At 31.0% G+C, this 15,889-nt stretch overlaps 1 protein-coding gene across 1 annotated transcript in view; it reads right to left on the bottom strand.

Moving 5' to 3' along the window:
* Positions 1-4,990: 4,990 nt before the first annotated feature.
* The window catches only part of LOC114332850 (uncharacterized), a 66,137-nt gene continuing 55,238 nt past the window's right edge, over positions 4,991-15,889 (bottom strand). The window contains exon 5 of the mRNA XM_028282627.2: positions 4,991-9,439. Within this exon, the coding sequence (XP_028138428.2) occupies positions 9,136-9,439 (304 nt within the window). The 3' untranslated portion in view covers positions 4,991-9,135. The remainder of the gene's footprint in view (positions 9,440-15,889) is intronic.

Raw genomic sequence — 15,889 nt, 5'->3', positions numbered from 1 at the left:
GACAATATTTAGTTGTCGTTATATCTGTTTTCTTTCAAGAGTCAATAAATATATATTGGTTCATTAATAATAATGTTCCATTTGTGATTCAACATAGACAATTAAATAGACAACCGAACAACATACCTTGTGTCTGGTACATACCAAAAAACCTATTTAGTATTACAATGGTGTTACCTCATAATTAACATTTTTTATAAAATCTTTTTTAGTGCGTCTAATAATTTGGGCGAAGCTGTACTTATACTAGGAAAAAAACAGAATCCCTTCAGATTGTTATAGTTGTTTAAACATCTGCGTTTTAAAGAATTCTTTAACTGTGAATGTGATTGTAAACCATACTTTTCACTTTCTATTCTCGGCTATTATATTCTTAGCGACAAAGGTTCGCTATTTTACGACATCTTTTTATAGAGCTTTACCTACCCTAATATTATTATGCATTGTTATATTATTGGGTATTTCACAATATCATATTGGGTATTAAAATACCATTACTTAATGTAATTAGGGCAAATTTTAACATTTTATTAATTGTATTGTACAAACTATTTATATGTTATGATTAAAATATGATCACATTGTCTTTTCACAACTCTTACTCGACTCTACTTGATTTTCTAAAAAAACAAAATATTTTAAGTCTCTTTTTCTAAAAATGCTTGTGGACAGCGTGTGGATATATTATTAAGTTTTTAAAACCTAATTAAAAAAAAAGGAATATTTTTAAATATGGTTAAGACAACATAATTGGTTAATTCTTGAAACACTATAAACAAAAATGAAAATACATTTCAATAGATATAATAATCTCGAAAAGTTCTTATCATCCTCGCTAATTATTTCTTTTACTAACGCAACTGTTTTAACTAACACAATAATTTAACCTTGTAAAGTTAGGCCGAATTTACTTCGTAATACTAAGGCGATTTGGCGGTTTCTAAATGTAGGCGTAGCATTCTTTAAAGGAGATTAGCGGTAAGTGCAATATGCTAAGGTAAATGGACGGCAACTGTAGCAGATACCGTCAAAACGCCATAGTATTTAACATTTACCGCCAAATGGCTTAGTATGTTAATTGAAAAGTGTAGATACCGCTAACAAAATTGCAATTTTATTTAAAATTTAATGCTTCTACAACTCCAAAGACTTTGTAAATATATACTAAATACCCTATTCTACCTAAAAATACCAAAATCTCGTTTTCGATAAAAAATCAGTTACCGCCTTTGGGCTTAGCACGGCAGTATAGAGGATGACCCTACAGCGAGCAATGGTCAAAGAGATCGTTGTTGACTGTTGACCCCCAGATGGGCGCTATTGAAATAGATCTTTTTTTTTTCTCACAACTTCGCAAATGTCCAAATATTGCCTATTGGAAGGTATGGAATTAAGTGGAGATGAATTAGGTAGTACTGAACAGGACAGGGTTGGCTTGAGATTTATTTAAAATTAAGGGTGTTATTACAGATTTAACACAGTAAAAAATATAATATTATTTTTTACATCTGAAAATTGAACAGCCTCTACTAATTTTATTCGTAACATACACCCTCGCAAAATGTTTGTAAAAACATATATTTTAACCAATTCCCTGCCGATAGAAGAGGATGTAACTTGGCGAGGAGCACGGTACACAGAGAACCGGTATGTTCGCACGCATGAAAGGCGAACGCGTGACGTCATGATAATATGGGAACCTTAATTTTCGTCCGGCAATGCTAAATGAATCGGTAATATTGTTCGAATGTTAAAATTATGTACCTATCATCGCTTTTTAAATAAGGAATTGTATTTTATAGTTTTTTACTGTCATTTTCCAATATGCATTTAATTTAAACATTAATTTCCATTGAAAAATTAATATTTTAGGTATATGTTGCCCAGTATACATTTACCATAGTACATATATTAAAAAAATAAAACAGAAATAATATAAACATTCACTTTACTTCTGGGTCTGTAAAAATGTTTTACATAAAATTGTGTCTACTTACTGTTATTCTAAATTGTTGAAAAATATTGGAATAAAAATAAAAACTTAACCACAAATTAATTAAGAAATTTTAAGTTTTAGATGAAGTACTTAGAACCAATTACTTGATGACTTTCAAATTTTATTTACAAAATGGAAAAAGGATGATTTTAAGTTAAACCAGGTTAGGAATCTAAAAATTTTAAGTGCGAACATTTTATTACACTGTAATATACATACATATACAGAGTGGGCACAATAAAACAGTCCACCTCGTTATTTCGCAGTATTTATTAGATTTTAAGGAAATGACGAAACAGGTCGATTTTTGATCTAAGTGGGATATATTTTTATGGTACATACATTTGTCAACCCCCTCCCTTCCACTTCCTCCGCCCCTTATTTTTAAATAGGGAATAGGGGTCGTGTGCTAGCTCATTTAAAAGGTTACTCGATTCTCGTTTACTTCGAAAAGCGAAAAACAATATTTATTTGTCAAATAAACATTTTTCTCTGTTTTCTGTCAGTAGTAGGACGTATTTTGATTTAAATAAATTGCATACGTTCTTCTTTTTGTGTCAATCAATTTAATTCAAAATAATTTTTCTTGGACACCCTGTATAAATAATGATGTCAACGTTAATATTACTGAATAGATAATTGAATAACCTTTCAAATAGGTAGCACACGACCCCTACTCCCTATTTAAAAATAAGGCGTGGGTAATGTGGAAAAGAGGGGGTTGACAAATGACAGATGTATGTACCGTAAAAATGTATCCCCCTTAGAACAAAAATCGACCTGTTTCGCCATTTCCTTAAAATCTAATAAATACTGCCAAATATCGAGGTGGACTGTTTTCTTTGGCCCACTCTGTATATGTATGTATAAAATGTTCGCACTTTAAATTTTTAAATCCCTAACCTGGTTTAACTTTAAATCAATTATGCATATTAATACATATTATGTATATTAATAAAAATAACAAATTTGCGAGAAAAGTTTTATTAATAGGAATATTAGAATTACTATAATTAAAATCATTTTTTAAAATTAGAAAATTTAGATATCTTCTTGTCAAGTGCTCTCTGGCTGTTTTTAAAACTTATTTTTCTGTTAATATCCCTCATTCTAATGTATGTTCGTGTTCTTCACATGCATAATATCACCTCAACGGCATTATAGTCACAGTTTTAATAAATTGCTATAAAATTAATAGTAATATTATAATAGTTTTAAAAATACACAGTTATGCTAATAAACAACAATTTGTAACTAAAATAATATAGAATTACTTCAATCGTTAACAGCTTAATATTTTAAAACCGCCTCAATCTATTCACTTTCAACGACACCACATACGAAATAATGCATCCAAACAATAAGCAAATATTGAGTTTTTGTTGCTACGTAACGTAACGCATCTCCGTATACGTAAAGCAACTAACGTGTCGTAGAGGATGAATGTTAAAATAGGTAGTTTTTGTAACTGCCTTAACGTAACGTAAAGCAAATCGTAAAGTCATTTTTAAATTCCGTTGACATTAAAAAAATAAAACAATGTTCACACAATATACAATTTTAATATACAAATGTAAAAAAAGATAAATGAATGATGAAATTGTATGGTTTTAATTGCTTCTATTTAAATATAAAAATATTATTTTTCTTTAGGTTAAAATTTTTTATTTTTGTTTATACCTACTTTTTAGTTGTAAATTATTGTACCTACATCAGAATTCCAGTATAATGTAAATAGTTTGGTAATATTTATTTGAAAATTTTACTGAAACTAGGTCATTTGTTTATCTAGTTATTAATTGTGGTGATCATTGTATTTCTTAAATTTATACAAGATTTGTTTGTTTTGCTTTGTTAATAGACAACTTAAAAACAATAAAATTTTAAATCTATTATGAAGTTCCAATTTCCAATTACAAACGCAGAATAATTTTACTCAAATAGACTAAACCAATAACCAATATAACCTTAAAATGTTTATAAACGGGTAGTACGCTGATGAAATGTTCATTTGGTAGGTAATCGGGCAAGATCCTCGTGTGCATTCGGTGACTTTCGTCTCGATAGGGATGCGTTCTCACGTACGTATCAGAGCGTTACTTTAGGTAATACGTATCGAGATACGGGAGTTCAACCATTAATGCGCAAGCGTATATGTCAAAAAGATGCGTTACGTTTACGTATTTGTGTGCACAAAAACTCCCTAATATCTGTTAGGTTCTCACGTGACGTGCTGCGCGGCCGAGGCATACCGGTTCTCTGTGTATCGTGGCTAGGAGCCAGTTTGTTGAACGGTACCCAACTTAAGTAACCGTATCACTCGCTAGCACGTGAACGGCACCTGCCTGAGGTAAGCACATCACGGGCTGGCGCGTGATTGGCAGCGAATGAGTTAACGTTGTTGTTTTATATTCCTTTTTAATCTCTTCGTATAACATTTCATTTAACCCGCGAAAATTTACATCGAAAAACAACCATTTTTGCTGTTTCTTGCATTCTTCTCCTTCTTCAGCCTGTGTTCGTCCACTGTTGGACATAGGCCTCTTCCATTTGCTTCCATCGATTGCTACTCTTGGCAATTCTCATCCACTGTTTGCCCGCGACTTGTTTGATATCATCTGCCTACCTCTTCTGCGGTCTGCCTACTCATCGCCTGTTCTCTCTTGGTCTCCAGTTTGTTAGTCTCTGTGTCCATTTTTCGGGATTATCTCGGGCAACATGTCCGATCCATTGCCACTTGAGCCTTGCTGTACGTTCTGCGACATCAGTAATCTTTGTTCTTTCACGAATGTCGATATTTCGAATTTTGTCTGTTTCTGTCATGGGGGTAAAATGCAGATTGAATATTATGTCTTCATGGTAAAATGCAGATGAATGTGTATAAACTGATAAACAAATTTTTTAACCCTTAACTGCCATGGCCGAAAATATTAACATTTATATCATGGCAGAGTCAGATTTGCCCCCGTTGTTTTTTGTATAAAAACACCTTACTTTTTGTACTAGCTTTTATTGGAATTTATTTTGTTTACAACTACTTTTAAATTTTTACAGAAAAAAACAAATGCGGTTAACCCCTAACTACCGACATGGATGTTTTAGGAGGTAGACTCAGACATATAGTATGTCATACCGTTGCCTATTATCCTTTGTTTTCAATAAGAATTTGTCTTATGTCACTGTATTTGTTTCTTTACATCAATTGCGGAATGATTCTTTTGACTGCTGTAGAATAAAATACTGCTCCAAATAAACTAAACTTTACTTTTTCAAGAAAATTATGAACGCATGCATTTATTAAAAAAATGGTGGAGGTTCTTACCAAAACCTTTATAACCTGAATTCCAAAAAAAACTTGAGTATTGGTAACTCAAACATAGTAAAATAGTGCTTTCTACTTGAAGATAGGACAACTGGATGAATTTGCTGCCATAATAATAGCGAAAGAATACACTTTACTGCTTTTAATTATAGAAACGTAAACACTGACATGAGGTACGTGATACCACAAGAAAACTTTACGTCAACGTAGCTCAACGACTAAACCATACTAAAACTGCAGCAGTTGAGAGCAGGTACAATTACACACCACTTGAAGGTACACAGATGGTGTTCTAGAAATCTTTTATAAAAGAGGTTATACAACAAAATATATTTTCGGCAAGGTATGACATTATGACAGGTTAAGGGTTAATATCAAATCTACTCAGGAGCACTAGGTGGTGTGGTCAAACTAAAATAAAATGCAATTTTGTTTTGGTAGTGGTTAAATTCTTGTATAACCAAGAATATAGCTTTTTTTTTCTTGGAGTTATATGACTACGGGGCCTTCAAAGCTTATATCAGCGAATAATATCAGCGACCTACACCAATTTTGCTCATTTATTTTACAATATATTTTCCGATAACTACTTAATATTTTCTATCCTACTTAATGAATTTAAGAGGAAACAGTAGCGATCAACAGGTAGCGAAAAGGCGTTCCAAGATTGCGGCTGTAATTTTGAATATTTTCTCGAGATATTTGGCACACGTATTCGTAATATAATAAAGAATAGCGGTACAGAGCCCAATTTGAAAAATATGTTAATATGTGGAAATTACTCGGTAATTAAATACAATATTAAAAAAACGAGCCTGTACTGCCATTATGAAGAAAAAAAATAAAATTTCTTCAAATAACCTTTTTTATCCGATGCTATATTTTGTGTGATTTTGGAACTACTAATGAAATAAAAAATTTTAGTAGTTCCAAAATGACACAAAATCTAGGCATCGGATAAAAAAGTTTATTTGAAGAAACTTATTTTTTTGTTCTTCTTAATGGCGGTACAGGCTCGTTTTTTTAATATTGTATTTAATTACAGAGTAATTTCCATATATTAATATATTTTTCAAATTGGGCTCTTTAAAACGCCATTCTCTATTATATTACGAATACGTATGCCAAATATCTCGAAAAAATATTCAAAATTACAGCCGCAATCTTGGAACGCGTTTTTGCTACCTGTTGATCGCTACTGTTTCCTCTTGAGGATTGATCACTACGCCAGTCAATGGGAGCAAGGATAATTATGTATTACCTCCGAATTCTATCCTACTGCATGGATTTTAATGAAATTTTGGGCCTAGCCTCTACTTGTCTCCTAATTCAAAGTCTACCCTACGCCGATGTGTGCTTTTATCTTGGGGGTGGTTCCCACCCCTTTTGAGGGGTGGAAAATTTTCTGGTTAAAATAACCACGAAATTAGCTAGAGAACCTAATTCTAAGCAAACACTGTTCTATTTTTTTTTAAACTCAATACTTTTTGAGTTATTCGTGGTTGAAAATTGGCCATTTTCATTGAAACATAATACCTTTTCGAACGGTTTTTTGCGAATACCTTAAAAACTATGCATCTGACTAAAAAAACTATAAAATAACATTTTTGTAGGTTATAAATAAACAAAGAGACACTTGCCTTCATACATCTTCTAGTTATAATACAAAAAGAGATATGGTAGGTGAAAATAGTTTGTTTTTTGGTATATTCCCAAATTGGTCTATTCAACTTGAAATAACAGAGAAACGGTCGATTTTAGGAGTATAATGCTACCAATATCTTTTGTAGTACTTGAAAAGACCTTTAGAATAAGCTATATTAAAGGTCCATTACATTAAAACTAAGCGAGCTATGCTGCAAACAAAATTGATAACTATTGTGTTTTAAGAAAAAATGAGAAGTAATTTTAACCCCCATCCACCAAAATGTAAATGCATCGTTTTCCTTCTACAATACCTTTTATTACAGTGTTATTTCTATTCAAAAAGTTGGACGTGTTTAAACTGGATGGTTTTTTGAAAAAAAAAGATCAAATTATAGAGCGCATTTTTAAATTTTCATAAAAATCTTTTTTCTCCATGTAACTTGAAAATGATAAGAGATACAGTAATGAAAAATAAAAAGGAAATTTTTATCTGAAAAAATCCTACATTTTTGTGCGGTATCTTTTTTCGTATCTCTTATTATTTTCGAGTTACATGCAGAAAAATAAGATTTTTAAGACAATTTAAAAATGCGCTCTATAATTTTATTTTATTTTTTTTTTAAACAATTCATTTCAAACCAGTCCAACTTTTTGAACATAGAAATAACACTATAATAAAAAGTATTGTAGAAGGAAAACGATGTATTTAAATTCTGATGCATGAGGGGTTAAATATACTTCTCATTCCTTCTTAAAATACATTAGTCATCAACTGTTTCGCAGAATATCTCGCTTAGTTTGAATGTAATCGACATTTAGTATTACTCATTTTAAAGGTATTTTCAAGCGCTACAAAAAAGTTTTTTGTATCATTATACACCTAAAATCGACCGTTTCTCTGTTATTTCAAGTTGAATACACCGATTTGAGCATGCAGCAAAAAAACAAAGATTTATGAACGAACGAACCTCTTTGTTTTTTTTTGTAACCTACAAAAATTTTTTATATAGTTTTTTGTTAGATGCATAGTTTTTAAGGTATTCGCAAAAATCCGTCTGAAAAGGTTTCACTTTTCAATGAAAATGGCCAATTTTCAACAACGAATAACTCAAAAAATATTGAGTTCTCAAAAAATAATTATAGAACAGTTTCTGCTTAAAATTAGGTTCTATATCTCCTCTTCCGTGGCTATTTTAACTATGGGCCATTCCACGAGCATACGCCTGCTTTGGATTACTTCGACAACGAATATTTTACTGTACAACATAAGAAGTACGAAAGTAAATGGCGCTAATAATTATTCCAATAAACAACAATGTAATTTGCAATTTACTTTCGTTCTTCTTATTTTGCACAGTAAAATATTCGTTGTCGAAGTAATCCAAAACAGGCGTATGTTCGTGGAATGGCCCATAACACATTTTTCACCCACAAGCAGGGGTGGGAATTACCCCCAAGATAAAAGCACACATCGGCATAAAGTTGACTTTGTTTCTTGAGCTACTCCCTACTTACTGTGAAAATATCAAGTAAATCGATGTAATAGGATGGAATTCGGAGTCAAATACACTCATTGACTGCCCTACACTGGGAATGTAGCTTTTTTTCTATTACAATTTTTATCCATGTTATAATGAGTTTGTCTCTGTTTACTTTTTTCGTAGTAAATGGAGAAATTGGAATTTATTAATATATTTTTAAAATATGGTTTTGCTTGCCTTCGATTCAGAGGGATGTACAATCGCTGAACAGCTGTTTCTGTCATTGCAGGCTTCCTCAGCAGCGCTAGCGTGCACATTTTTAAATCGAAAACCACCTAGTCCATCTATTTAAGGGAAATTTCAAGCTGTCCGGCGATTGTGCATCCCTCTGAATCGAAGCCAAGCAAAACCATCTTTTACTTTTATTTTTACTCAGATTTGAGTACTAGGAAGTTTCTTTCTGTCCTTTTCCTTGACGAATGAAAACGGAATATGACTGGATATATTAGAGTCCTTTTTGTTTTCTATGTTCGTCGTCTGCGGTCTTATAAATTGTAAAAGTGGCAGATTAAGTATATACCAGAAATAAATTTCAACAAGAAAAGTTTCAGATTTAAATAACTATTTAAATTTTTATTAAATGGTAAATCCTGCATCTGAGACTTTTCAGTTTGTGTAATTTATTTTTATTAGACATGTGTATATGACGCTGTATTAGAAGCTTTCATATGTGAGTCAAATAGTTGCTGTTGTGTTCTAGCACTCCTACCCTTTAATAGCTTAAAACATGCTATTATACCCAAAATAATTAAACAAATAACTGTCACCGCCGCATAATAAAATATCTTAATATTGGTACGTGAAAACCAAGACACGGAACAATGGACGTCGTCTTCAATCAGTGCTAAATAGTCATCCACGATTTTGGAAGGATCTTTTGATTCGCATTTAGTTAATTTCGAGACGCTGCAGTCGCGGAAAGACTTGAAGGTGCTGCAACAAAATAAATTTTACAGAAATACACTTCATAATTGAACTTTTTTAAATAGGCGAGGAAATAAAGCATTATAGTCCAGAGAAATAAGATTTTTCTCATGACACATCCCCCTTCAGGCCGAAACCAAATTTTTTGAGTAGTATGGACATCTATAATAATAACGTATATGTTTTCTGCAGCAGATTTTGATGATATACATAGTTATAAACAAATGAAGATAAAAACGGTAAATTTTCGCTTTTTTCATCTATTACCACAAGCATTTTAAACAAATTTGATAGAAATAAACTAATAAATCGTATAAAAAACTCAATATGGCGTTCGCTAGATATGTCTCTCCTTATTGGTTGCTTAGAAAATTGCAAAATAAATCATAAATTTCGAGTTTTTATAAATATTCATAACTTATGTAAAAATAAACTTAGAACCTTCTTGTTACACAGAATGCTGAGACTTCTGGAGCTTAAATCATACCCTAAATTTCAAAGCAATTTGTCAAATAGTTTAAATGTTATTTAATTTGTTTATCCCAAATTAATTTTTTTGCAACACTATAAGTCAGAAAATGATGAAGTTACAGTAGTACTTTGGATAGTTTATGAAAGAAGAAGATTTGCACTATTAATTTAATTTAAAAAAATGCCAAAAAAAATTCTAAATATTTCAAAATTATTTTGCAAGAATATGTGAATAAAAAAATGGGGGGCTAACTTCGTCCCTATTTGTCCTAGGACAATTGTTTTTCTTTCTAAATGTGTACAAAAATTTAGTCTTTCTAAATATGAAAAAATAATTTTTCTACGGATAACGGTTAAAAAGTTATTCTAATTGTTTATAAGTAAGCAAGAAATCAACATGTTTTTGAAAAATAATTTTACACTGTTTAAAATTATTTTTTGTCATTTTTTTAAAATTAAGTTAATATGTAGTATAAATGTTGTTCTTTAATAAACTGTCCAAAGTATTACTGTAACCTCATAATATTCTGACTTATAGTGTTGCAAAAAAAATGAATTTGGGATAAAAAAATTACTCACTTACTTACTTAATCAGTAGAACCATTTTTACCTTTCGGTGTTGAGCAGTTTATAATAGGATTTATTAAATTACAGTAATTTACAATCTTCTAAGGTGTCCTAGCTCTTAAGAGGCTACAGTAGCGATCAACAGGTAGCAACAAACGCGTTCCAAGATTGCGGCTGTAATTTTGAATATTTTGTCGAGATATTTGGCACACATATTCGTAATATAATAAAGAATGGCGGTACAGAGCCCAAATTGAGAAATATATTAGTATGTGGAAATGACTCTGTAATTAAACACAATATTAAAAAAACGAGCCTGTACCGCCATTAAGAAGAACAAAAATATAAACTTTCTTCAAATAAATTTTTTATCCCATGCCTAGATTTTGTGTAATCTTGGAACTACTAAAATTTTTTATTTCTGACAAGAAATCGAACATAGTGTAACTAATAACTAATTCGGCAACATAGAGAAATTATCACTGTCATTTTGGCAAACCTGCGTCAGATCTTCTCTAATCTGTTCTGTCATCTTTATCGATATCTGTTCAGTGCCATAGTGTGTTAATTTAAGAATTTGTTATGTGGTTTCATAGGAAAGTGATGTTTATTGATAATTAATGTATTATATTTTTGTTGTTGTTGTATAAGTTGTTGGCCTCTTTGAAAGAATAGATTGTTGTTAATTGTGAGTTTTAGTTATATGTAGGTAGGTAGGTAAGTATATTTTACGTAAAAATATTTCGAATTCTAATTTGAGGATATAAAGTTTTAGGAGGATTTTTTATTCTAAAAATATTATCAATAGTTTAACAAAATGGGAAAAGTTAATCAAACGAAAAGTAAAGCGAATCCTTCCAAAAAAAGTCCATTAAAAACCGTGCCAAAATTATGAGAACATTGAAATTTGTTTCGCTTCACAACGAAAAATGATTATTTATTATTGTTTTATTATTAGATATTTCATGCAAATACCTATCTTAACATAAAATTTTCACCCATTTTGGTTTATTTTTTTTATATTTATTTACTAATAATAAAATCATGTTCTATTAATTCCATTTAGCTCTAGACTATGATATTGTCAAAATATTAATCTTAGATAATGTCAAAGATTACCACTGTTGCCAAAGTTTAGGATACCATCTCCCGAAGTTATATTTTGTTGCTACCTGTTGATCGCTACTATTGGCTCTTAACCCTTAAACGCCCAAGGGTGGGTAAAAACTGTCCACCAAATGCGTATTCCCTTGTAACATATTTATTACGTGTTTAATTTTTTTAAAAACTATTTATTTTTAAAAAGACAGCCCATTGTCGAATGTTAATTTGGTTCTACCAATATTTTTGAAAATAAAAGCAGCATCTTGAGTTAAATATGGATGGGCATAAAAAGTACACCCTTGGCAAAACTTGTTACTAAAGGTTTCTATATAATTTCTCGTTGGTAGGAAGATAATCCATATAATTATCGATGTATATTATCTACATAATTATCCGCCAATGAGGAGGCTGAAAGAAAGAATATGGAGAAAATCGACAAATCTGAATTACTGGCATTTACTGGTATGTTAATTTTGATGTAAATTGTAATTTTGTTGTAAGGTTTGTAAATTGTTTATATTAATATTTTAGAAGATGCTGTGTTTATTAAGCATAAGATTCTTAAGTTTAATCCATTTTCAACGACTCCCAATAAATATATTAGCTATTTTCGAGGTGGACATTTTTTACCCATCCTTGGGCGTACATGGAACCTAAAAAAGGTTGGGCGTTTATGGGTTAATGAACTCTCTCCATTTCTTCCTATTGGATGCCATCTGTGTAGCTTCCTGCCAAGTCTTACCCTTACTCTGTAGTACCTGCGAGACGTCACTGTACGTAATTTACCGTTTTTTGATCTTCATTTGTTTATAACTATTAGACTTAGGCAAATATGCAAATTGCATATTTTGCATATAATGCCTAAAAAATGCAAAAATGTCAAATTTTGCATATTTTTATAAAACTGAGCATAAAGTGCATATAATTTGAACATTTGATGTTAACTATATATTTTTATATTCAACCTTACAGATAGCATGAAAATGCCAATATTTAATTTTGTTTTATAATCACTTGGTATTCAAATTCTTGGTATAGTAACTAATAAAAGACAGCGGCTTATAGTTTTGTCACGTTTTGTCCTGGAATTAAGGGTTTGTGTTTGCCAGTTTATGTCTCTAGGTAAAAATTTTTATTTTGACGGTGAGTTTCACTTGGTTTCACTTTTGTTGTAAAATTGGAGGCGTAGACAACGTGTATTTCTAATTGTGAATAATTAGTGTGCTTTGAAAATGCCGAAAATAAGCAATGGTTCAACTTGGATAAAACCTTACAAAGAGCTATCTATGGATATGGATAAAGTTTATTGCTCATGTTGGGGCAAAACTGTAAGTACATACGTATTATTTTTTGTTATTTTAAAAATTTACACGGTGGTACAAACAAAGATTTTAAAATTGGAGATTATGTTTAAGAAAAGTACCGACACAAGGCTAGTTCGCAATAAATTGATGTATTTTTTCTTTTTTCAAGCATTTTTTAAACTCCTTGTGATACAAAATAGGACACCTATTTAAAATTCAAATCATTCAATAGTCTACTGAAAGGTCGCTAACAATTTTTTTCCAACAATAGCATAGTTTGCTTTAATTTTGCTAAAAATAAAAACATATCATATATTGGACTTAATTAATTAAGTGCTTTTAATTTATGCTCACAGTATTTTTTCTTTAAATGTAAACAGAAAAGACCAAGAGCCTCTTGTAAATATTTGGGGGTTCTTCCTTCTTGCACAGTAATTTCTTGACATTTTCAAGATTACTACACCGATTTTTATTTGATTTAATTTAAATATTTTAATTGTTATGCAAAAACAGTTCATTTTTAGTTTATTTCTACAATCTTAAATTTTAGAAATGGGTAAAACTATAGAATATTTATATTCTTTTTTAGATTTTATCTGAAAAAAGAAATTCAAAGAGATCAGCATGTCAGAACCACGAAACATTTAGCTAAAAAAGTAAAAACCACATCCGGTGAAAAATATCAACCTTCAGGGTCCAAGTGCTTTCAGTCAAGTTCCAAAAAACAAATCGAACAAGAAACTTTTAACGAAGACTTGTGTCGTGCATTAGTATCTTCTAATATACCGCTTTCAAAATTATCTAATGAAAACTTTAGTTCTTTTTTTTTAAATATTGCAAACAAAACATTCCCAGTGAACGAACTCTAAAGAGAAATAATGTCAATTTGTTATACTCCTCAGTTATCCACAACATAAAAGCCGAAATAGGTAATAATTACTTTTACATAGTATGTGTGGACGAGACCACTGACTCGTCAGGAAGATACATTGTGCACTTATTGATTGGTGTACTTAGCGATGAAACCTTTCCAAAATCTTATTTAATTTCCTGTAAGCAAGGGGAAAAAACCTACGCTCTAAGCATTAGCAAACTTTTTTCTTCCTGCTGCTGTGCCTAATGATAAATTATTGCTTATTTTATCTGATGCCGCACCATATATGGTGAAAGCAGGAGAAAATTTAAAAATATTTTATCCAAACTTAATACTTGTCACCTGTTTAGCACATGGAATAAACAGAGTTGCGTAGGAAGTAAGAAAAAAGTTTCCACTAGTTAACAGTTTAATAGAGAGCGTCAGAAAGGTATTCCTGAAATCACCTGTAAGAAGACAATGTTACAGAGATATTATTCCTGCTGTTCCACTGCCACCGCAACCCATTTTAACACGTTGGGGAACATGGTTGGAAGCAGCTAATTTCTATGCTGATCATTTTGTTGATTTAAAAAAATAATTAACCTTTTAATGGATGATAGTTGCCAATCTTTATTGGAAGCTAAGCAAGCCTTCCAAAATAACACCCTCCAAGAGCATCCGTCATTCATAAAATCAAATTATAGTTTTGTTCAGAAAACTATAACTCAATAAGAATCTTCCAAATTATCATTGTTAGAGAGTACAGTTTTAATAAAAGAATTTGAGTCATTGTGTCAAAACGTTAAAGGTACTATTGGAAAGGAAATTTTTAAAAAATTTAAAGTAACCATGGAAAAAATAGTGGTTACCAGGTTCCTTCTGAAGTGGTTCAAGTACTAGCTGGGACATTTTCCGAACCACTTAATTTAGAACCATCTATTATAGTCAATTTGAAAAATGCCCTAGTTACATCAGCTGATGTCAAAAGAAGTTTTTCTATTTACAAATATATGTATTCAGAGAGAAGCCATAAGTTTTTATTAGAAAATTTTGAACATCATTTGATAATCTATTGTTACCACAATTCGAAATAATATTTAAGTATATGTTAAAATAATTGTATATGTATTTATAATATTGTAAGTATTTTTGTAAATAAAAAAATATTGTAAATCTTTTTTATTGCATGCATATTTTCTAGATAAATATGCATATTTTGCATAAAATACTGCATATTTTTGCATAAAATACTGCATATTTATGCGCATATTTCCTACTTTTTTATTTGCATATTTGCCTAAGTCTAATAACTATGTATATCATCAAAATCGACTGCAAGAAACATAAAGGTTAGTATTATAAATGTCCATATTACTCAAAAAATTTAGTTTCGGTCTGGAGGGGGTTATATCACCAACAGCATATTTTTTTCCTTATTTCTCTGAACTATTACACCTCTAATTTCTTAAAGTAGGACGGACCGTTATGAAACCTTTTGCATTCGATTCGGGAAAGCTTCAGGAAAAAATCTGACCGATTGGCATGAGGGACAAATAAAAATGCATTGTTGTAGGCGGAAAATTAATTTTCTAAAGTGCATATCAAAAGTGTTAAAAAAATCACAACTCGGAAAATAATCATGCAGTTAATTCAATTTTCATACTCGGGGGTTTTTGAGGTTGCTGAACAAGAATATCGTGTCGGTGAAGCTGGTGCCCAGTATCTACGTTGCATCCTGGAGTTTTATGGAAATTCGTTATGAAATAGTTGAAATTTATTATATCGGGGATTTTGAGGTCGCTGACCACAACTATTGCATCGAAGGTGCTGTACGGGATACCTGATGCCAGGTTTCTACGTCATCTCCTGAAGTTTTATGAACATTTGTGTTAAAATATTCATTGAAGATAGTTGATTAATTGAAACTTGTCATCCCGAGGTTTTTCAGGAAGCTGAACACGAATATCGTGTCAACGAAGCTGTAAGAGGTAAATGGTACCCGGTATCTCCGTCGTCTTCTGAAGTTTTATAGAAATTCGTTATTAAAATAAACTGCGCGTCATAGAAAACGGGCACCCTAAAAAATGGGTAATTTTTGAGGTTGCGTATCTCCTAAATCTATTGTCCGATTTAAGTGATTTTTTGAATATCTTATAG

This window comes from Diabrotica virgifera, chromosome 4 (genome assembly GCF_917563875.1).
Source record: "Diabrotica virgifera virgifera chromosome 4, PGI_DIABVI_V3a".
Taxonomy (NCBI): domain Eukaryota; kingdom Metazoa; phylum Arthropoda; class Insecta; order Coleoptera; family Chrysomelidae; genus Diabrotica; species Diabrotica virgifera.
The sequence above is the reverse complement of the archived record's forward strand: the minus strand, read 5'-3'. Positions and strand labels throughout refer to the sequence as shown.